Below are 22511 nucleotides of genomic sequence, written 5' to 3'. Positions count from 1 at the left end.
TGATCTCCATGTATAATACATAAGGGGGGATATGATCTCCATGTATAATACATAAGGGGGGATATGATCTCCATGTATAATACATAAGGGGGATATGATCTCCATGTATAATACATAAGGGGGGATATGATCTCCATGTATAATACATAAGGGGGGATATGATCTCCATGTATAATACATAAGGGGGGGATATGATCTCCATGTATAATACATAAGGGGGGATATGATCTCCATGTATAATACATAAGGGGGGGATATGATCTCCATGTATAATACATAAGGGGGGGATATGATCTCCATGTATAATACATAAGGGGGGATATGATCTCCATGTATAATACATAAGGGGGGGATATGATCTCCATGTACAATACATAAGGGGGGATATGATCTCCATGTACAATACATAAGGGGGGATATGATCTCCATGTATAATACATAAGGGGGATATGATCTCCATGTATAATACATAAGGGAGGATATGATCTCCATGTATAATACATAAGGGGGGGGTATGATCACCATGTATAATACATAAGGGGGGATATGATCTCCATGTATAATACATAAGGGGGGATATGATCTCCATGTATAATACATATGGGGGGGATATGATCTCCATGTATAATACATAAGGGAGGATATGATCTCTGTGTATAATACATAAGGGGGGATATGATCTCCATGTATAATACATAAGGGGGGATATGATCTCCATGTATAATACATAAGGGGGGATATGATCTCCATGTATAATACATAAGGGGGGATATGATCTCCATGTATAATACATAAGGGGGGATATGATCTCCATGTATAATACATAAGGGGGATATGATCTCCATGTATAATACATAAGGGGGGATATGATCTCCATGTACAGTCAGGTCCATAAATATTGGGACATGGACACAATTCTAACAGTTTTGGCTCTATACACCACCACAATGGATTTGAAATTAAACGAACAAAATGTGCTTTAACTGCAGACTGTCAGCTTTAATTTGAGGGTATTTACATCCAAATCAGGTGAACGGTGTAGGAATTACAACAGTTTGCATATGTGCCTCCCACTTGTTAAGGGACCAAAAGTAATGGGACAATTAGCTTCTCAGCTGTTCCATGGTCAGGTGTGTGTTATTCCCTCATTATCCCAATTACAATGAGCAGATAAAAGGTCCAGAGTTCATTTCTAGTGTGCTATTTGCATTTGGAATCTGTTGCTGTCAACTCTCAAGATGAGATCCAAAGAGCTGTCACTATCAGTGAAGCCATCATTAGGCTGAAAAAACAAAACAAACCCATCAGAGAGATAGCAAAAACATTAGACGTGGCCAAAACAACTGTTTGGAACATTCTTAAAAGGAAGGAACGCACCCGTGAGCTCAGCAACACCAAAAGACCTGGAAGACCACGGAAAACAACTGTGGTGGATGACCGAAGAATTCTTTCCCTGGTGAAGAAAACACCCTTCACAACAGTTGGCCAGATCAAGAACACTCTCCAGGAGGTAGGTGTATGTGTGTCAAAGTCACCAATCAAGAGAAGACTTCACCAGAGTGAATACAGAGGGTTCACCACAAGATGGAAACCATTGGTGAGCCTCAAAAACAGGAAGGCCAGATTAGAGTTTGCCAAACGACATGTAAAAAAGCCTTCACAGTTCTGGAACAACATCCTATGGACAGATGAGACCGACATCAACTTGTACCAGAGTGATGGGAAGAGAAGAGTATGGAGAAGGAACTGCTCATGGTCCTAAGCATACCACCTCATCAGTGATCATGGTGGTGGTAGTGTCATGGCGTGGGCATGTATGGCTGCCAATGGAACTGCTTCTCTTGTATTTATTGATGATGTGACTGCTGACAAAAGCAGCCGGATGGATTCTGAAGTGTTTCGGGAATATTATCTGCTCATATTCAGCCAAATGCTTCACAACTCATTGGACGCTTCACAGTGCAGATGGACAATGACCCAAAGCAGACTGCAAAAGCAACCAAAGAGTTTTTTAAGGGAAAGAAGTGGAATGTTCTGCAATGGCCAAGTCAATCACCTGACCTGAATCCGATTGAGCATTTCACTTGCTGAAGACAAAACTGAAGGGAAAATGCCCCAAGAACAAGCAGGAACTGAAGACAGTTGCAGTAGAGGCCTGGCAGAGCATCACCAGGGATGGAACCCAGCGTCTGGTGATGTCTATGCGTTCCACACTTCAGGCTGTCATTGACTGCAAAGGATTTGCAACCAAGTATTAAAAAGTGAAAGTTTGATTTATGATTATTATTCTGTCCCACTACTTTTGGTTCCTTAACAAGTGGGAGGCACATATGCAAACTGTTGTAATTCCTACACCGTTCACCTGATTTGGATGTAAATACCCTCAAATTAAAGCTGACAATCTGCAGTGAAAGCACATCTTGTTCGTTTCATTTCAAATCCATTGTGGTGGAGTATAGAGCCAAAAATGTTAGAATTGTGTTGATGTCCCAATATTTATGGACCTGACTGTATAATACATAAGGGGGGATATGATCTCCATGTATAATACATAAGGGGGGATATGATCTCCATGTATAATACATAAGGGGGGATATGATCTCCATGTATAATACATAAGGGGGATATAATCTCCATGTATAATACATAAGGGGGAATATGATCTCCATGTATAATACATAAGGGGGGATATGATCTCCATGTATAATACATAAGGGGGGTATGATCACCATGTATAATACATAAGGGGGGATATGATCTCCATGTATAATACATAAGGGGGATATGATCTCCATGTATAATACATAAGGGGGGATATGATCTCCATGTATAATACATAAGGGGGGATATGATCTCCATGTATAACACATAAGGGGGGATATGATCTCCATGTATAATACATAAGGGGGGGATATGATCTCCATGTATAATACATAAGGGGGATATGATCTCCATGTATAATACATAAGGGGGGGATATGATCTCCATGTATAATACATAAGGGGGGATATGATCTCCATGTATAATACATAAGGGGGGATATGATCTCCATGTATAATACATAAGGGGGATATGATCTCCATGTATAATACATAAGGGGGGATATGATCTCCATGTATAATACATAAGGGGGGATATGATCTCCATGTATAACACATAAGGGGGGATATGATCTCCATGTATAATACATAAGGGGGGGATATGATCTCCATGTATAATACATAAGGGGGGATATGATCACCATGTATAATACATAAGGGGGGATATGATCTCCATGTATAATACATAAGGGGGGATATGATCTCCATGTATAATACATAAGGGGGGATATGATCTCCATGTATAATACATAAGGGGGATATGATCTCCATGTATAATACATAAGGGGGGGATATGATCTCTATGTATAATACATAAGGGGGGGATATGATCTCCATGTATAATACATAAGGGGGATATGATCTCCATGTATAATACATAAGGGGGGATATGATCTCCATGTATAATACATAAGGGGGGGATATGATCTCCAAGTATAATACATAAGGGGGGATATGATCTCCATGTATAATACATAAGGGGGGGGGATATGATATCCATGTATAATACATAAGGGGGATATGATCTCCATGTATAATACATAAGGGGGGATATGATCTCCATGTATAATACATTAGTGGTTCATATAGTGAACTCGGTGTAGTTATTCCCCTGAGGTCATCACAGAAGACAAGGGGGCGCTCTTTACGTCTGGAGAAAAAGAAATGTAATCTCCAAATACGGAAAGGTTTCTTCACAGTAAGAGCTGTGAGAATGTGGAATAGACTCCCTCAAGAGTTGGTTGTGCCCAGCTCGGTGGATTGCTGTAGGAAAGTCCTGGATTCTTTCTTGGATACACAGAATATAACTGGATATAACATTTATAGGTAAAGTTGATCCAGGGAATATCTGATTGCCTCTCGGGGGATCAGGAAGGAATTCTTTTCCCTGCAGGAGCAAATTGGATCGTGCTTTGCTGGGTTTTTTTGCCTTCCTCTGGAGCAACTGTGGGTGTAGGATTATAACTTTTTTTTTTTTATGGTTGAACTGGATGGACTTTTGTCTTTTTTCAGCCGGAATAACTATGTAACACAAGGATTTTTAATTACCATTTTTCATATCTGCCTATAGTTCAGCTTTAATGTTTCTAAAGGCAGAGCATATTTTGTAGATTTTGGATATAAGGACTGCTAAATCCAACAAGTTTTTTTTTTTTTTTTTTACAATGGTAACCACTACAAATATAAAGAGTGAATCTCCTCAGCATAGACACTACTCCACTCAAAACTAAAACAAATACCTTTTTTTCTGCATCTAGATGTACTCAGTCTAATGGCCGGCAGCTTTCAACCCACTTCCTCTGAGCTGAGGTCATCCCGGACCAGCCCCCAACCTGTGACTGGACAGTGAAAGGAGAAGTAGCACAGTGATGAGCTCATCTCTCTGCTCTCTCCTCCTATCAGAATGCTTGATTTTGATATACTTGAAGTATGGCACCCAACATGACTCATCCTCATGCAGGAGAAACCAAATCTGCCTCGCTTTTCCTAAATTTCACCAAATATGTCAATGGCAGCCTCCAACTCACCAAGCACCAACTCCTACAGTGACGATTCTTTAGGTTTGTGGAATCTAGTAATAGAGACTAAAGACAGATAAAAACACTCCGTGAATAAGGCGAACGTTCTCCATGGTTACCTTTATAATAAATGGATGGGAAATGACGGTGTCCGGGTTCACAACCTCCACTACAGTCTCCGGTAGGACGGCTTTCTTCATACAAGACATGTTAAATCCGTAGACGTCATCCCAGAAGGCCAACTTCCCGGCATGCCTCTCCAGATCACACAACGCCACCAAGCTGATGGTACAACGGTCCGGGTACACTGAAAGAGACACAATTGGTTACCAATCAGGAGGAGGAAATAGATACATAGACACATGGATCTGTCATAATTTTATAACCACTGCCAGGTAAAGGGAATAACATGGATAATCTGGTTACAATGGCATCTGAAGGTCAGTGGGATATATTAGGTAGCAAGCGAACATGTTGCCCATGAAGTTGATGTGCTGAAGGCTGAAAAAAAAAACAGGCATCGCAGTTTGTTGTGTATGGGGCTGTGTAGCCGCAGACCGGTCAAGGGTGCCCATGATGACCCGTGTCCACAGCCAAAAGCACCTACAATGGGCAGGTGAGCCGCAGAACTGGACCACAGAGCAATGGAAGGTGGCCTGGTCTGACTAATCACGTTTTCTTTTACACCATGTGGATAGCGGGGTGCGTGTGCGTCACTTACTTGGGAAAGAGATGCCGCCAGGATGCAGTATGGGAAGAAGATAAGCCGACGGAGGCAGTGTGATGCTTTGGCCAATGTTCTGCTGGGAAACCTTGGCTCCTGCCATTCAAGTGGATGTTACTTGACACGTCCCACTTACCTAAAAACATTGTTGGTGACCAAGTCCACCCCTTCATGGAAACGGTATTCCCTGAGGGCAGTGGCCTCTTTCAGCAGGATAATGCACACTGCCACACTATAAAAATGGTTCAAGAATGGTTTGAGGAACACACCATGAGGTGTTGACCTGGCGACCAAATTCTAGAGATCTCAATCCAAATCGAGGATCTGTGGGATTTGCTGGAAAAACAAGTCCGATCCATGGGGGCCCCACCTCCCAACTTAAAGGACTTCAAGGATCTGCTACTGATTGCATGCATCCATGTGTCAGGGATGTTTAGGTGACAAGAGTTGGACCTACTCAGTATTAGGTGGGTGGCTGCATGATTTGCGTTCGGCCAGCGCCAAGAGGGTAAGAGGGCACCAAGTCTTCTAGGCATGGGATGAACAAGTTGGCGACGTATTGCAACATCGATCTTTTTCCATTCTTCAAGATTGACCTCTTTTAGATCCTAGATGGGGAGTGATGGTCAACTTGTCTCTTCAGAATTCCCCATAGGTGTTGGATTGGATTCAGATCAGGAGACATACTTGGCCACTGGATCACTTGCACCCGGTTCTTCTTCAGAAATGCCACAGTGGCCTTAGATGTGTGTTTTGGATCATTGTCATGTTGGAAAAGTGCACGACGACCGAGGGCACGGAGTGATGGGAGCATCTTCTATTTCAATATAGAGCAGTACATCTGTGCATTCATGACACCATCAATGAAATCAGCTCCCTGACACCAGCAGCACTCATGCAGCCCCACAGAAGGACACTGCCACCACCATGTTTCACAGTAGGCACCATGCATTTTCATTTGTACTCCTCACCTTTGTGATGCCATACAGTTTTGCAGCCATCAGTTCCAAAAATATTGATCTTGGTCAGAGTACAGAGTCCCAGTAGTCTTCTTCTTTTTCAGCATGGGTCCTGGCAAATTCTAGGTGGGTTTGTGTGTGGGCTTTAGGAGAGGCTTCCTTCGTGGACGACACCCATGCATGCCGTTCCTCTGCAGTGTACGCCGCATTGTGTCACGGGAAACAATCACCCCAGTTTGGCTTTCTACTTCTTTAGCTGACTGCAGTGAACTTGCATGGCAATTCTCTTCAACCCTTCCCATCAGAAGACGCTCCTGTATTGGTGTTAACCCCATGGACGGCCTGGACGTCTCTGTGAGATGGTTGCAGTTCCATCTTTGTATCACTTTTGCTACCGCATTCTGACGGATAAGTAAAGCTTTGCTGATCTTCTTGTAGCCTTCACCTTTCTTGTGTAAAGAAATTATGTCCTTTCTCAGGTCTTGTGACATTTCTCTTCCATGTGGTGCCATTGCTGACAGCATTAAATTGGGGTAGGGTTTTCTTTGTTCGGCAACGCCCTTTTATAATCACCTGTCTGCTGGACGCCTGTTTAATGAATAATTAGACTCACCTGAAGCTTAATTCTTGTTAATTAGGATTTTGTTGTCTAAAATGTAGCTTTGGTCCTAAGACTTTCATTGGGGTGTGTTCATTTTTGCAGCGTGGTCTTGGATGAATTTGTTAGGAAAAATACTTTTTTGTGTGCAAATGAACAAATCTTGTTTGCGACCAATGGCGGGCATATGTGGGAGGAGTTTGTAGTATAGTGTCCCATAGAAAATGTGGATTGTGAAAGGAAAGGTTTTGTGACCAATCTGTTGGGGTGGACTCATATATGCTGAGCACTGAATCAGTTATTAGGCGTATTTTGACTTTTCTGCCTTTCCTTGAACGTTTTTACGACGATTCATTTCAGGAACAATCAGCGCATTCAAATGTGGCAATAAAGGATCTTTATGGAGCAGAAAATACAAATATCACTGAGGGTGACCTACACAGAGAGCGGAGCGCCCGCGTCTGGCACCACCTAAATCTTCCCGGCAAAGTAGGACTCTGTAGAGGCGGCTTGAAGGATCAATCCACATCGGATGAGTCAACAGAACTCGGCTTAACGTAGATCCGAACCCAATCACTAGACTCATACCAATCCAACTGTCATTTTATTAACCCCTCGCCTACCGGGCACTTCTACCCCCTTCCTGCCTACTGGGCGCTTCTACCCCCTTCCCGCCTACCGGGCGCTTCTACCCCCTTCCCGCCTACCGGGCGCTTCTACCCCCTTCCCGCCTACAGGGCGCTTCTACCCCCTTCCCGCCTACAGGGCGCTTCTACCCCCTTCCCGCCTACAGGGCGCTTCTACCCCCTTCCCGCCAACAGGACGCTTCTACCCCCTTCCCGCCTACAGGGCGCTTCTACCCCCTTCCTGCCTACTGGACACTTCTACCCCCTTCCTGCCTACTGGGCACTTCTACCCCCTTCCTGCCTACAGGGCACTTCTACCCCCTTCCTGCCTACTGGGCACTTCTACCCCCTTCCTGCCTACTGGGCACTTCTACCCCCTTCCTGCCTACCGGGCGCTTCTACCCCCTTCCCGCCTACCGGGCGCTTCTACCCCCTTCCCGCCTACCGGGCGCTTCTACCCCCTTCCCGCCTACCGGGCGCTTCTACCCCCTTCCCGCCTACAGGGCACTTCTACCCCCTTCCCGCCTACAGGGCGATTCTACCCCCTTCCTGCCTACAGGGCGCTTCTACCCCCTTCCCGCCAACAGGACGCTTCTACCCCCTTCCCGCCTACAGGGCGTTTCTACCCCCTTCCTGCCTACCGGACACTTCTATCCCCTTCCTGCCTACCGGGCACTTATACCCCCTTCCTGCCCAGGCCAATTTTCAGCTTTCAGTGCTGTCACACTTTGAATAACAATTGCGCGGTCATGCAACACTGTACCAAAATGAAATTTTTATCTTTTTTGAGGCAGATAGAGCTTTCTTTTGGTGGTATTTAATCATCTCTGGTATTTTTTATTTTTTGCTAAACCAAAAACAACTGAACATTTTGAAAAAAAAAAGTTTTTGTTTTAAAATTTTGCAAATAAGTGATTTTTCTCCTTCACTGATGTGCGCTAATGAGGCTGCAGTGATGGGCACTGATAGGTGGCACTGATGAGGAGGCACTGGTAGGTGGCACTGATGGGCATTGACAGGCATCACTGATGGGCACTGAAAGGCAGCACTCATATATGGCACTGATAGGTGGCACTGATGGGCATTACTGATGGTCACTGAAAGGCAGCATAGTGCCATAGCACTGATAGGCGGCACTGACTGGCGGCACTAATTGGCACCACTGATAGGTGACACTGACTGGCACTGATAGTTGGAACTGAAATGCAGCTCAGATGGGCACTGATATGTGGCATTGATGGACACTGACAGGTGGCACCGCTGGGGATACACTGATCATCAGGGCATACTGATCATCAGTGCCCTAATGATCAGTGTAGATGTCCCCTCTGAGGAATGCCGATTACCGGCTCTCCTCTCCTCTGTCAGTGTGACGGCTCGTGAGGAGAGGAATGCAGATAACCGGCATTTCCAAATTTACACGCGATCAGCTGTGATTGGACACAGCTGATCACATGACCGAGCCGACATCTTTGGCTCTTTTTGTTGATTGGTGATCTGCTGTGTCCGAGGGAAACAGCGCACCACCGATCGCCGCGCACCCCCGGAGCCACACACGCACGTGGTTAGAGTGGGAGGACGTCATATGACGTCCTCCCAGAACGAGAGAACCGCCTTGTGCCCATCATTTCCTTATATGGCGGGCGGGAGGCGGTTAAAATGATCCCTGGTGATCCTGCCATGAAAGTCGTTGTTGAAGCACTTCCTGTTATAGGGTGACAACATTCTGTCAGTTTCTCCTAGTTGTCCTCCTGTGTTGTCACCCCATCTGATGGAGACTAGGACTGGCTGTTCCATCACACGTTACACAGACATGGTCCATTGTGGTCACCATCAGGAAACCTGCCTCGAGAAATGCCATGCAGGAATGCCTGTAGATCGGAGGTGGCTGGAAAGAGGATGCAGGAGACTAGCAGAACCGAGATGTAACAAAAAGGTGACAACGACCGGGGCTTGGAAAATTCTTCAGACGCTTACAATAATAATATGGAGATACAAAATACATTCTGAAAAGCTGGAAGGTTCTGGATGGGGCTGGGTGTCACTGTGGGGGGTGGAGGTCCTAGAGGCGGTTAGAGGACTCAGCAGCTGCCTTGGTGGCTCTATTGGGGGAAGCTGGGGTCAACTGTAGGGGATAGGATCTATGGAGGGGGCTGGGGGCTTTGCAGGGGCACTTTGGGAGGTTGGGAGCACAATGGGGGCTGAAGATTCTGCAGAAGGTTGGGAGGCACAATGGGGGCTGAAGGTTCTGAAGAAGGTTGGGGGGCACAATGGGGGCTGAAGGTTCTGCAGAAGGTTGGGGGGCACAATGGGGGTTGAAGGCTCTAAAGACGGTTGGGGGGTACAATGGGGGATGAAGGCTCTGCAGAAGGTTGGGGGGGGGCCAGGTAAGAAGCTGGGAGGCACTGTGGGAGGTTGGGGAACACAGTTGCAGGTTGGGAGGTATAATGGGGGGCAGAAGGCTCTGCGACAGGCTGTGAGGCACATTCAGGGTATGGGGGGCACTGTTGGGAGGTTGGTGGCACAAATTGGGGGCTGAAGGCTGTGGCCGTGGGGAAATGACAGGGACTGGGGGGCACAAAAAGAAGCTGGGCGACACTGTGGGAGTTTGGGGGACACTGTTAGAGGCTGGGGGCACAATAGGGGGCTGAAGGCTCTGCAACAGGCTGTGGGGCATTTCCAGGGGCCCGGGGGCACTATTGAAGGGAGGGGGCACAATGAGGAGCTGAAGGCTCTGCAACAGGCTGTGGGGCACTCCTATGGGTTTCACGCCACTGTAAGAGGTTGGGGGACACAATGAGGATCTGAAGGCTCTTAAAAAGGTTGGGGGACACTTCTGGGGGCCCAGGAGCACCGTGGAAGGCTGGGGGCCACTGTGGGACACTGTTGGGTGTTGAGGGCACAATGGGGACTAAAGGCTTGGCAGCAGGCTGGAGGGCACTGCCAGGGGTTGGGTGGCACACTGGGAGGTTCAAGAAGACTGTGGGGGCTGAGAGCTCTCAGGGGGCCACTATGGGAAGTTGGGTGCTGGAAGGAACTCAGAGGTTAGGGGATCTGTAGGTGGCTGGAGACCTGAGAAGGGGGGCGGCGGCCTGAACTAGGGGTCACCCTACACACCAATCAGGATGGCCCTTGCACTGCATAGTTGATGGATAGCAGATCTAAAAGGAGATTGTGCCATGTGGGGACCCTTAGAACCGCTGAGCATGCCGTCCGCTTCCATTTACCGCACGTCACCTCTGGACGCGGCTTCTGCAAATCAATTACGTCGTTATCCCCGCCCAGCAGGTGAAAGAAAAAAAGATGAATAATTATTTCCCCTCGCAGGTAAAATTAACAAACTGCTGATTGGACAGAAGACGCGGCTGGCGGCCTCTCTGCAGATTCCCGGCTCTGACATCTGCGTCCTTCTCGACTCAGCGCTCCGCCATCATTTGTCACCGGTAACAATTGTGGTGGAGGGAGGCCGGCCCTTCGTGAGAACGTGTCACAAACCGCACACCGGACTCAGGAGGGGAGGAAACCCAACGCCGGGTACTGACCCCACCGAGCATCACAACTGAGCGTCACTGACCCCGCCGAGCATCACCACCGCGCCGAGTGTCACCCACCCCGAGCGTCACCACCGCGCCGAGTGTCACCCACCCCGAGCGTCACCACCGCGCCGAGTGTCACCCACCCCGAGCGTCACCACCGCGCCGAGTGTCACCACCACGCCGAGCGTCACCGACCCCACCGAGTGTCACCACCGCACTGAGCGTCACCACCGCACCGAGCGTCACTGACCCCGCCAAGTGTCACCATTGCGCCGAGCGTAGTCACCACCGCGCTGAGTATCACCGACCAAGCCGAGCGTCACCGACCCCGCTGAGCGTCACCACCACACCGAGCGTCACCGACCCCGCCGAGCGTCACCGACCCCGCCGAGCGTCACCACCACACCGAGCGTCACCGACCCCGCCGAGCGTCACCACCACACCGAGCGTCACCGACCCCGCCGAGCGTCACCACCACACCGAGCGTCATCGACCCCGCCGAGCGTCACCACCACACCGAGCGTCACCACCACACCGAGCGTCACCGACCCCGCCGAGCGTCACCGACCCCGCCGAGTGTCACCACCGCACCGAGCATCACCGACCCCGCCGAGTGTCACCACCACACCGAGCATCACCACCACACCGAGCATCACCGACCCCGCCGAGCGTCACCACCACACCGAGCGTCACCGACCCCGCCGAGCATCACCACCACACCGAGCATCACCGACCCCGCCGAGCATCACCACCACACCGAGCATCACCGACCCCGCCGAGCATCACCACCACACCGAGCATCACCACCGCACCGAGCGTCACCACCGCACTGAGCGTCACCGACCCCGCGTTGTTACATATCACTGCTATATACAATGTAACATTTACACCAGAACTGATTAAAGTGCACCTGTCATCAGATATTTGTATTTATAGCAACTGCAGTAATGTGTCAGTGACACCCTTCCAGAACACCCCCCCTCCCCCCCCCCCAGCAATGTCTTCATGTGCCTTTGTCTCTAGAAGGACGGAGCCAGCTTTGTTCTGGCATCATCCAGGGTCACCATCTACTTCCTGGACTGAGTTGCCAGCTCAGAGGTGACAGTCCTACAAATCCTGGTGTGCTGTGTTCACAAATGTCTGACGCAGATCAACCCCTGCTGCAGCCTCTCACCTTGTGACAAAGTTACAATGTACAGTCTGATCACTGGGGGAGGAGAGACTGAGGAAATGCCTTCTCCTCCTCCTACAAAGTTACAATGTAGTCTGATCACTGGGAGAGGGGAGACAGGAAATGCCTCCTCCTCCTTCTACAAAGTTACCATGTACAGTCTGATCACTGGGGGAGGGGACTGGGGAAATGCTTACTCCTCCTTCTACAAAGTTACAATGTATAGTCTGATCACTGGGGGAGGGGAGACTGTGGAAATGCTTCCTCCTCCTTCTACAAAGTTACAATGCACAGTCTGATCACTAGGGGAGAGGAGACTGAGGAAATGCTTCCTCCTCCTTCTACAAAGTTACAATGTACAGTCTGATCACTGTGGTAGGGGAGACTGAGGAAATGCCCCCTCCTCCTTCTACAAAGTTACATTGTACAGTCTGATCACTGGGGGAGGGGAGACTGAGGAAATGCCTCCTCCTCCTTCTACAAAGTTACATTGTACAGTCTGATCACTGGGGGAGGGGAGACTGAGGAAATGCCCCCTCCTCCTTCTACAAAGTTACAATGTATAGTCTGATCACTGTGGTAGGGGAGACTGAGGAAATGCTTCCTCCTGCCTGCAGCAGACGGATGACATCATCTCAGCCTAGGCAAAGTCTCTAGACTGGAGCTCTAGGAAAGCTTTTTTTAGGGCCGATTGACAGCAGAACGTGGCGTGAGAAAAGCGCATTTCCCGCATCTCGTTCAGAACGCAGCGCCTGCATCGTCTGTGGATTAATCGCATCGCAAACGCAGATCCTAAACGCAGCGCATTTGTGGGCGCCAGATCGCACGGCACCGCTGGTGTGGCCAGTCTTTCGGTTGTGTTCGGATTGGTTTGCTTGCGTTTTGCAGCCGATTCACATGAAGGAGCCTACGATCGCACTGCAGGGGAACGTACGGAAATCAAACACGCACTGCGTTTCCGTGCGATTCGCGTGCGAACCGGTCCTAAATGACAAAAGACGGAGCTCATTCAAAGGATTCAAGAACGTCTCGCTTGCTAATTTTGGCTATATTTTAATTTTTTCACCAAGAGATTGCGTCCGCCCCAAGACAGGCAGACTCACTGCGGGGGAATCAATTGCGCCAATTTAAAAAAACGCATGCACTGGGAAGATTCACCTGCAGCGAATGTTTGGTGAAAGTCGCAGTCTGTCCCAGAGAAGGGGAAAAAAAAAAAAAAATAAAACCTACAAAAATTCTCAAAGCGGTTTCATCCCGAGACACGTCTACAAAATCCCGCAGCGGCGTGACGCGCGGCGCTCGGAGACGGAATCGTCTTCCCTACGCTGCCCACACGCGTGACAGAGACGAGGAGGAAAATGAACAATTACCAGCGTGTAACGTCGGAGGGTGTAATTGAATTCTTTGCATAATCCCAGGCGCTGCCTTTTGTTCGGCGGCAGCACAATGGCGCCGCGGTGATGAACGCGTGCAATGAAAAGTCATTAAAGCGATGCAGTGCGTCACGCTACAATAGACTCCAGAGCCGGGCTGAGGGGGGCCGGGAGAGGACTGCATTGAGACGTGTCAGCATTAAACGGAACACAGCCAGCCCCACCGCCAATCCCGGAAAAATCTGATGTGTGAGAGAGTCGGGAAAAAAAAAGAAAAAAGAAAAAAAGAAAAGAAAAAAAAGAAAGAAAAAAAAGGAAAAAAGGAAAAAAAGATAAAGAAAAAAAAGAAAAAAGAAAAAAAGAAAAGAAAAAAAAGAAAAAAAGAAAAGAAAAAAAAAAGAAAGGAAAAAAAAAGAAGAAAAAAAAAGAAAAAAAAGGAAAAAAAAAAAAGAAAAAAGAAAAAAAGAAAGGAAAAAAAAGAAGAAAAAAAAGAAAGGAAAAAAAAAGAAGAAAAAAAGAAAAGAAAAGAAAGAAAAAAAGAGGAAAAAAAGAAAGGAAAAAAAGAAAAGAAAAAAAAGAAAAGCAAAAAAAAAAAGAAAAAAAAGAAAAGAAGAAAAAAAAAAAAGGCCGCAATGACTCCCGGCTCACTCGTGCAAGAAAAAAAGAAAAAAAGAAAAGAAAAAAAAAGAAAGAAAAAAAGGAAAAAAAAGAAGAAAAAAAGAAAGGAAAAAAGTAAAAGAAGAAAAAAAGAAAGGAAAAAAAAAGAAGAAAAAAGAAAAAAAGAAAAGAAAAAAAAAGGAAGAAAAAAAAAGAAAAAAGAAAAAAAAGAAAGAAAAAAAAAGAAGAAAAAAAAGAAAGGAAAAAAAAGAAAAGAAAAAAAAATAGAAAAAAAAGAAAAGAAGAAAAAAAAAAAAAGGCCGCAAGGACTCCCAGCTCACGTGTGCAATACAGAACCTTTTCCTGTCCCCAGTGATGGGATACAGGCGTAGTCCGTTCTCTTCAAAGTGAGTGTCTACAAAGTATACAAATAAAGTAAATACAGATTTAAAAAAAAAAAAAATTAATACAATACATACATATATTTGTATACTTTGTAAAAAAATAAAAAAAAATTAACACCATACATACATATATTTGTATACTTTCTTTTTTATTTAATATTTATTTAATATTTTATTTTCTATTTTATTTGTATATCATTTGTATTTATTTATTTCATTATTTTTTTTGTTTTACTTTTTTCAAACTATATTTATTGTATTTGTTTAAAAAAAAAAAAATAATGAATAACTTAAATGCAAATGATATACAAATAAAATAGAATACAAAATATGAAATTAATAATAAAAAAAAAAATATACAAATGAATAAAATAAATACAAATAAAATAATTAAAAAACACAATAAACTAAGTACAAAGATGCAAATTAATTAAACTACAAATAAAATAAACATACTGTAAAATAATAAAATGAATAAATACAAAGTAACCAAATACAAGAAATAAAATGAAACAAATGAAATAAAATAGCTAAAAATAATAAATACAAATGAAATCAACAAATAAATGAAAAAGAATAAATAAAAAGTATACAAATACTATGCAAAAAAAATTAATACAAATAAAGCAAAATAAAAAAAAATTGAAATAAATTGAAATGAAAAAACTCATAAAATAAATAAAAAATAAATACACAAACTACACTAAAAAAAATAATGAATAAATTAAAATACATAAAATATTAAGACGAATAAAAAGTACACACATGCACTATACAAATAAAATAAAAAAAAATAATAGAGGAGCCAAGTCAACACCTCAAACTTGTGTTCCTCAAACCATTCTTGAATTCATCAGACCGGGCCACCTACTTCCATTGCTCTGTGGTCCAGTTCTGATGCCCATTGTAGGCTCTTTGGCTGTGGACACGGGTCAGTATGGGCACCCTGACTACACCGCCCCATACACAGCAGACTGCTCTGTGTGTTCTGACACCATTCTACCAGAACCGGCATTCAGCAATTTCAGTTCCAGTATCTCTTCTATTGATTCAGCTCAGCCTTCCCGTCCAATCTCCATCCATGAGCCTTCCCGTCCAATCTCCATCCATGAGCCTTCCCGTCCAATCTCCATCCATGAGCCTTCCCGTCCAATCTCCATCCATGAGCCTTCCCGTCCAATCTCCATCCATGAGCCTTCCCGTCCAATCTCCATCCATGAGCCTTCCCGTCCAATCTCCATCCATGAGCCTTCCCGTCCAATCTCCATCCATGAGCCTTCCCGTCCAATCTCCATCCATGAGCCTTCCCGTCCAATCTCCATCCATGAGCCTTCCCGTCCCGTCTTCATCCATGAGCCTTCCCGTCCCGTCTCCATCCATGAGCCTTCCCGTCCCGTCTCCATCCATGAGCCTTCCCGTCCAATCTCCATCCATGAGCCTTCCCGTCCAATCTCCATCCATGAGCCTTCCCGTCCAATCTCCATCCATGAGCCTTCCCGTCCAATCTCCATCCATGAGCCTTCCCGTCCAATCTCCATCCATGAGCCTTCCCGTCCAATCTCCATCCATGAGCCTTCCCGTCCCGTCTCCATCCATGAGCCTTCCCGTCCAATCTCCATCCATGAGCCTTCCCGTCCCGTCTCCATCCATGAGCCTTCCCGTCCAATCTCCATCCATGAGCCTTCCCGTCCCGTCTCCATCCATGAGCCTTCCCGTCCAATCTCCATCCATGAGCCTTCCCGTCCAATCTCCATCCATGAGCCTTCCCGTCCAATCTCCATCCATGAGCCTTCCCGTCCAATCTCCATCCATGAGCCTTCCCGTCCAATCTCCATCCATGAGCCTTCCCGTCCAATCTCCATCCATGAGCCTTCCCGTCCAATCTCCATCCATGAGCCTTCCCGTCCAATCTCCATCCATGAGAACTTCAGGGACAACATGTTCCCTCGCTGCCTCAAACCCCGCCCACTTCCAGGTGTCATTGTCATGAGATGGCCAATGTCAATGACATTGCCTGTCAGCGGTCATAATGTTATGGCTGATCTGAGTATACTACTGATAGTGTGTGACTGTGGGGGGGGGGCATTAGAGTGTAAGCTCCTCTGGTACAGAGACTGATGGGACTGTGGGGGAGGGGACATTAGAGTGTAAGTTCCTCTGGTACAGAGACTGATGGGACTGTGGGGGAGGAGACATTAGAGTGTAAGCTCCTCTGGTACAGAGACTGATGTGACTGTGGGGGAGGGGACATTAGAGTGTAAGCTCCTCTGGTACAGAGACTGATGGGACTGTGGGGGGAAGAGACATTAGAGTGTAAGCTCCTCTGGTACAGAGACTGATGGGACTGTGGGGGAGGGGACATTAGAGTGTAAGCTCCTCTGGTACAGAGACTGATGGGACTGTGGGGGAGGGGACATTAGAGTGTAAGCTCTTCTGGTGTAGAGACTGATGTGACTGTGGGGGAGGGGACATTAGAGTGTAAGCTCCTCTGGTACAGAGACTGATGGGACTGTGGGGGAGGGGACATTAGAGTGTAAGCTCCTCTGGTACAGAGACTGATGGGACTGTGGGGGAGGAGACATCAGAGTGTAAGCTCTTCTGGTACAGAGACTGATGGGACTGTGGGGGAGGGGACATTAGAGTGTAAGCTCTTCTAATGTAGAGACTGATGGGACTGTGGGGGAGGGGACATTAGAGTGCAAGCTCTTCTGGTGTAGAGACTGATGTGACTGTGGGGGAGGGGACATTAGAGTGTAAGCTCTTCTGGTGTAGAGACTGATGTGACTGTGGGGGAGGGGACATTAGAGTGTAAGCTCTTCTGGTGTAGAGACTGATGTGACTGTGGGGGAGGGGACGCCATGGACAGCGGAGGGTTGGCGCCGTTCTCTGCCATGTTCTGGGGTGGGGGGGATTCCCATACAGACCTGCTCCGCCGGGCGCCAGGAACTTGTCTCTTGCATGGATGACGGAATCCAGCATGGACTCGAACAGGAGGAAGTAGCCCTGCGGGAGGAAACACAACCCGGTGAGAGCGCCTCGTGACTGCACTTACTGCGACGGCTGCAAGATACAACAGAGACGCCATGATGATGGAGGAGTCCTGCGCATGACATGCGTTATGGTCTGCCCTTCATAAAGGGAACCTGTCATCACATTTCTCCATCCAATGTGTCTGTGTAACCCTTCCATGTATTACCTCTCAGAGATCCCAGCACTCCCCCCTGACAATGCCTTCACCTGCTTCTCTCTCCAGAAGGGCGGCGCCACCTTTGTTCTGGCATCATCCGGGGTCACCACCTACTTCCTGCACTGAGAGATGACACAATCACATAAATCCTCCTGGCTGTGGAGTTCTCGGCTGTGTTCACAAATGTCTGACACAGACCAGCCCCCTGCTGCAGCCTCACATTGTGACTTGCTACAAAGTTACAATGTACAGTCTGATCACTGGGGGAGGGGAGACTGAGGAAATGCTTCCTCCTCCTTCTACAAAGTTACAATGTAGAGTCTGATCACTGGGGGAGGGGAGACTGAGGAGATGCCTCCTCCTCCTTCTACAAAGTTACAATGTACAGTCTGATCACTGGGGGAAGGGAGACTGAGGAAATGCTTCCTCCTTCTACAAAGTTACAATGTACAGTCTGATCACTGGGGGAGGGGAGACTGAGGAAATGACTCCTCCTTCTACAAAGTTATAATGTATAGTCTGATCACTGGGGGAGGGGAGATTGAGGAAATGCTCCCTCTTGCTCTTGCGTGCAGCAGACTGATGACATCATCTGAGCCTAGGCAGAGTCCCTGATTGGAGATCAAGGCTGGCTTTTGAATGCTAAATGGTGGAGGTGTTCTGATCCTGGTGCTGTATAGGTGTCATCAGGACAGGAAGTTGGGGGAAGTCACCATGGGGGGACACAGGTTTGGGCGGGGTGATCGGGTTCTAGAGCCGGTTCCGGTTGTTCTGCTGAAAGCCGGAGAGGAGCTGTGAAAGGTGTCAGGCGTGGCGCGGACGTTTGCTCACATAATGGAGTGCGGCTGTCAGGTGCAGGAACGTTGATCAGACTGGAGCAGCAGCAGGGGGCGATCCTCCTGAGCCCCAGTCCAATGTCTACCCTTTGCTGCAAGCAGGAGGAAGCATTTCCTCAGTTTCCTTTCCTTCTGTGCATTGTCTCTGGTGAAACACAGGGGAAATCTTCCACTTTTACAAATAAAAAGTCACCCTCCAGCTTTAGCCTGTGAATCTGCCTAGGCTGAGATGATGTCATCAGTCTGCTGCAAGCAGGAGGAAGCATTTCCTCAGTCTCCCCCTCCCTCTGTGATTAGACTGAACATTGTAACTTTGCAGAAAGTCACAAAAGGAAAGTCTGCATCAGAAGCTATCATCTGGAGCTCTTTAGTCTAGGCTAAATTGATGTCATCAGTCTGCTGCAGGCAGCATGAGGCATTTCCTCAGTCCCCTCCTCCATGATTAGACTGTACATTGTAACTTTGGCAAAAGGTGAGAGGCTGCATCAGGGGCTGTCTTCTTGAGCTCTTTAGTCTAGGATAAATTGACTAAAGAGAGATCCGATTCCGCACATCGCACCGCGTTTTGCAAACTGATTTCGGGGTGTCGTAACATACACCCCCGCAGTGGTTCGCATGAACGGGGGGCGATTGTGAGGCGGTGCTGAAACCGCAGAGAGACCGGTGCGAATTCCACGCCGCATCAGTGTGAACCCGGGCTCAGGGGGAGTCCTGTGATCTCTGTGAGAGGGAGCACATGCGAAAGCTAGTAGGAGGAGTTTTCATTTTGCTCTAGGAGGATGCTGAACCCCTGACCCTCTGTCTGGACAGTGCTGATTGGCCCTGTGCTGATCACACGTACTCTCCCAAGAAAAAGAAAAAACAAAACTCTCTAGCAACCCACATGGAAGAAAAATATATTTAAAATACTACAATTTTGGCCTTATTCTATATAAATATAAAATATATTTAATAATACCAAAAAAAAAAATATATATATATATACACACACACAACAACCTCCTTGATCCCCTACAGTCCGGCTTCCGTCCCCTACACTCCACCGAAACCGCCTTACTCAAACTCTCCAACGACCTGCTAACCGCCAAAGCTAATGGCCACTATTCAGTGCTCCTACTCCTTGACCTCTCCGCGGCCTTCGACACAGTTCACCACCCCCTCCTCCTCAAAAAACTACACTCCCTCGGCCTCAGAGACTCCGCCCTCTCCTGGCTCTCATCCTATCTATCACAACGCTCCTTCAGTGTTACCTATAACGTTACCACCTCCCCCTCACTGTTGGGGTCCCCCAAGGTTCTGTCCTCGGGCCGCATCTCTTCTCCATCTACACCTCCTCCCTTGGCCAACTCATACTCTCTCACGGCTTCAACTACCACCTCTATGCCGACGACACACAAATCTACATCTTCACCCCCCACCTCACCCCTTCAGTCTCCACCCGAATCACACACCTACTGAGCGACATATCAGACTGGATGTCGCTCCACTTCCTTAAACTGAACTTCTCCAAAACCGAGCTCCTAGTTTTCCCCCCCCAGCCCGTGCCCCTCCCCCCCCCCCCCGACCTCTCCATCACGACCAACAACGCCACCATCAGCCCCACCCCGCAAGCCAGAGTACTAGGCGTCATCTTAGACTCCATTCTGTCTTTCCAGCCCCAAGTCCAATCGCTGGCAAACTCATGCAGACTCCACCTCCGCAACATCTCCAAAATCTACCCATTCCGAACCCCAGAAACTACTAAACAGCTCATCCACTCCCTTATTATATCACATCTGGACTACTGTAACTCCCTCCTCATCGGCTTACCCCACCGCAGGCTATCCCCGCTTCAGTCTATCCTGAACTCAGCAGCCAGACTCATCCACCTTACCAACCGCTCCGCTTCTGCCACCCCCCTCTGTCATTCCCTACACTGGCCTCCACTCAGTGTCCTCCACCCCTCTCTGCCAATCCCTCCACTGGCCTCCACTCAGTGTCCTCCATCCCTCTCTGCCAATCCCTCCACTGACCTCTACTCAGTGTCCTCCATCCCTCCCTGCCAATCCCTCCACTGGCCTCCACTCAGTGTCCTCCACCCCCCTCTGCCAATCCCTCCAATGACCTCCACTCAGTGTCCTCCATCCCTCTCTGCCAATCCCTCCACTCAGTGTCCTCCATCCCTCTCTGCCAATCCCTCCACTGACCTCCACTCAGTGTCCTCCATTCCTCTCTGCCAATCCCTCCACTGACGTCCACTCAGTGTCCTCCACCCTCCTCTGCCAATCCCTCCACTGACGTCCACTCAGTGTCCTCCACCCCTCTCTGCCAATCCCTCCACTGACGTCCACTCAGTGTCCTCCACCCTCCTCTGCCAATCCCTCCACTGGCTCCCGATTGCCCAACGGATCAAATTCAAATGACTAACATTGACGTACAAAGCTGTTCATAACTCTGCCCCAAACTACCTAACCGACCTGATACCCAAATACCACCCAAAATGCACACTCCGCTCCTCACAAAACCTCCTACTCTCCAGTTCTCTGGTCTCCTCCTCCCATGCCAGTCTCCAGGACTTCTCCAGGGCTTCCCCCATCCTCTGGAACTCACTACTCCAATCCATCAGACTGTCACCTCCCCTCCTCACCTTTAGGCGCACCCTGAAAACCCATCTCTTCAGGGAAGCCTACCCCGCCCTCACCTAATTGCCGATCTCCTCCACTCCTCCTACCACTCCATCCCCGCTTCAGTCTATCCTGAACTCAGCAGCCAGACTCATCCACCTTACCAACCGCTCCGCTTCTGCCACCCCCCTCTGTCATTCCCTACACTGGCCTCCACTCAGTGTCCTCCACCCCTCTCTGCCAATACCTCCACTGGCCTCCACTCAGTGTCCTCCACCCCTCTCTGCCAATCCCTCCACTGGCCTCCACTCAGTGTCCTCCATCCCTCTCTGCCAATCCCTCCACTGGCCTCCATTCAGTGTCCTCCATCCCTCTCTGCCAATCCCTCCACTGACCTCTACTCAGTGTCCTCCATCCCTCCCTGCCAATCCCTCCACTGGCCTCCACTCAGTGTCCTCCACCCCCCTCTGCCAATCCCTCCAATGACCTCCACTCAGTGTCCTCCATCCCTCTCTGCCAATCCCTCCACTCAGTGTCCTCCACCCCTCTCTGCCAATCCCTCCACTGGCCTCCACTCAGTGTCCTCCATCCCTCTCTGCCAATCCCTCCACTGGCCTCCATTCAGTGTCCTCCATCCCTCTCTGCCAATCCCTCCACTCAGTGTCCTCCACCCCTCTCTGCCAATCCCTCCACTGGCCTCCACTCAGTGTCCTCCATCCCTCTCTGCCAATCCCTCCACTGGCCTCCATTCAGTGTCCTCCATCCCTCTCTGCCAATCCCTCCACTGACCTCTACTCAGTGTCCTCCATCCCTCCCTGCCAATCCCTCCACTGGCCTCCACTCAGTGTCCTCCACCCCTCTCTGCCAATCCCTCCAATGACCTCCACTCAGTGTCCTCCATCCCTCTCTGCCAATCCCTCCACTCAGTGTCCTCCATTCCTCTCTGCCAATCCCTCCACTGACCCACAGCTATCTCCTCCTGTGCCACCATCCCCTCCCTCCTAGATTGTAAGCTCCAAGGAGCAGGGCCCTCGATCTCCTCGTGTATCGCATTGTATTGTTGCTGTATTGTCTCCCATTATAATGTACAGCGCTGAGCAAACTGTTGGCGCTATATAAATCCTGTATAATAATAATATAAATCCTGTGTAATAATAATAATTATATATATATATATATATTTATTTATTTATTTACTGCATGTTTAAATGCATTTTTTTATGCATTACAAAATATATGAAAAATATTTTTAAAAATATATATATTTTTTAAAATATAC

General features: G+C 47.9%; 1 protein-coding gene across 1 annotated transcript in view; it reads right to left on the bottom strand.

Moving 5' to 3' along the window:
* The window catches only part of PRMT3 (protein arginine methyltransferase 3), a gene marked incomplete at its 5' end in the record, with an annotated part of 90938 nt that overhangs the window by 7593 nt on the left and 60834 nt on the right, over nt 1-22511 (bottom strand). The window contains 2 exons of the mRNA XM_089660939.1: nt 4738-4925; nt 17531-17609. Of these exons, the coding sequence (XP_089517065.1) occupies nt 4738-4925; nt 17531-17609 (267 nt within the window). The remainder of the gene's footprint in view (nt 1-4737; nt 4926-17530; nt 17610-22511) is intronic.

Source organism: Staurois parvus, unplaced genomic scaffold (genome assembly GCF_062004578.1).
Source record: "Staurois parvus isolate SC_StPar_1 unplaced genomic scaffold, SC_StPar_1.0 ptg001290l, whole genome shotgun sequence".
Lineage (NCBI taxonomy): Eukaryota > Metazoa > Chordata > Amphibia > Anura > Ranidae > Staurois > Staurois parvus.
This window is presented reverse-complemented; position numbering and strand designations above follow the sequence as displayed.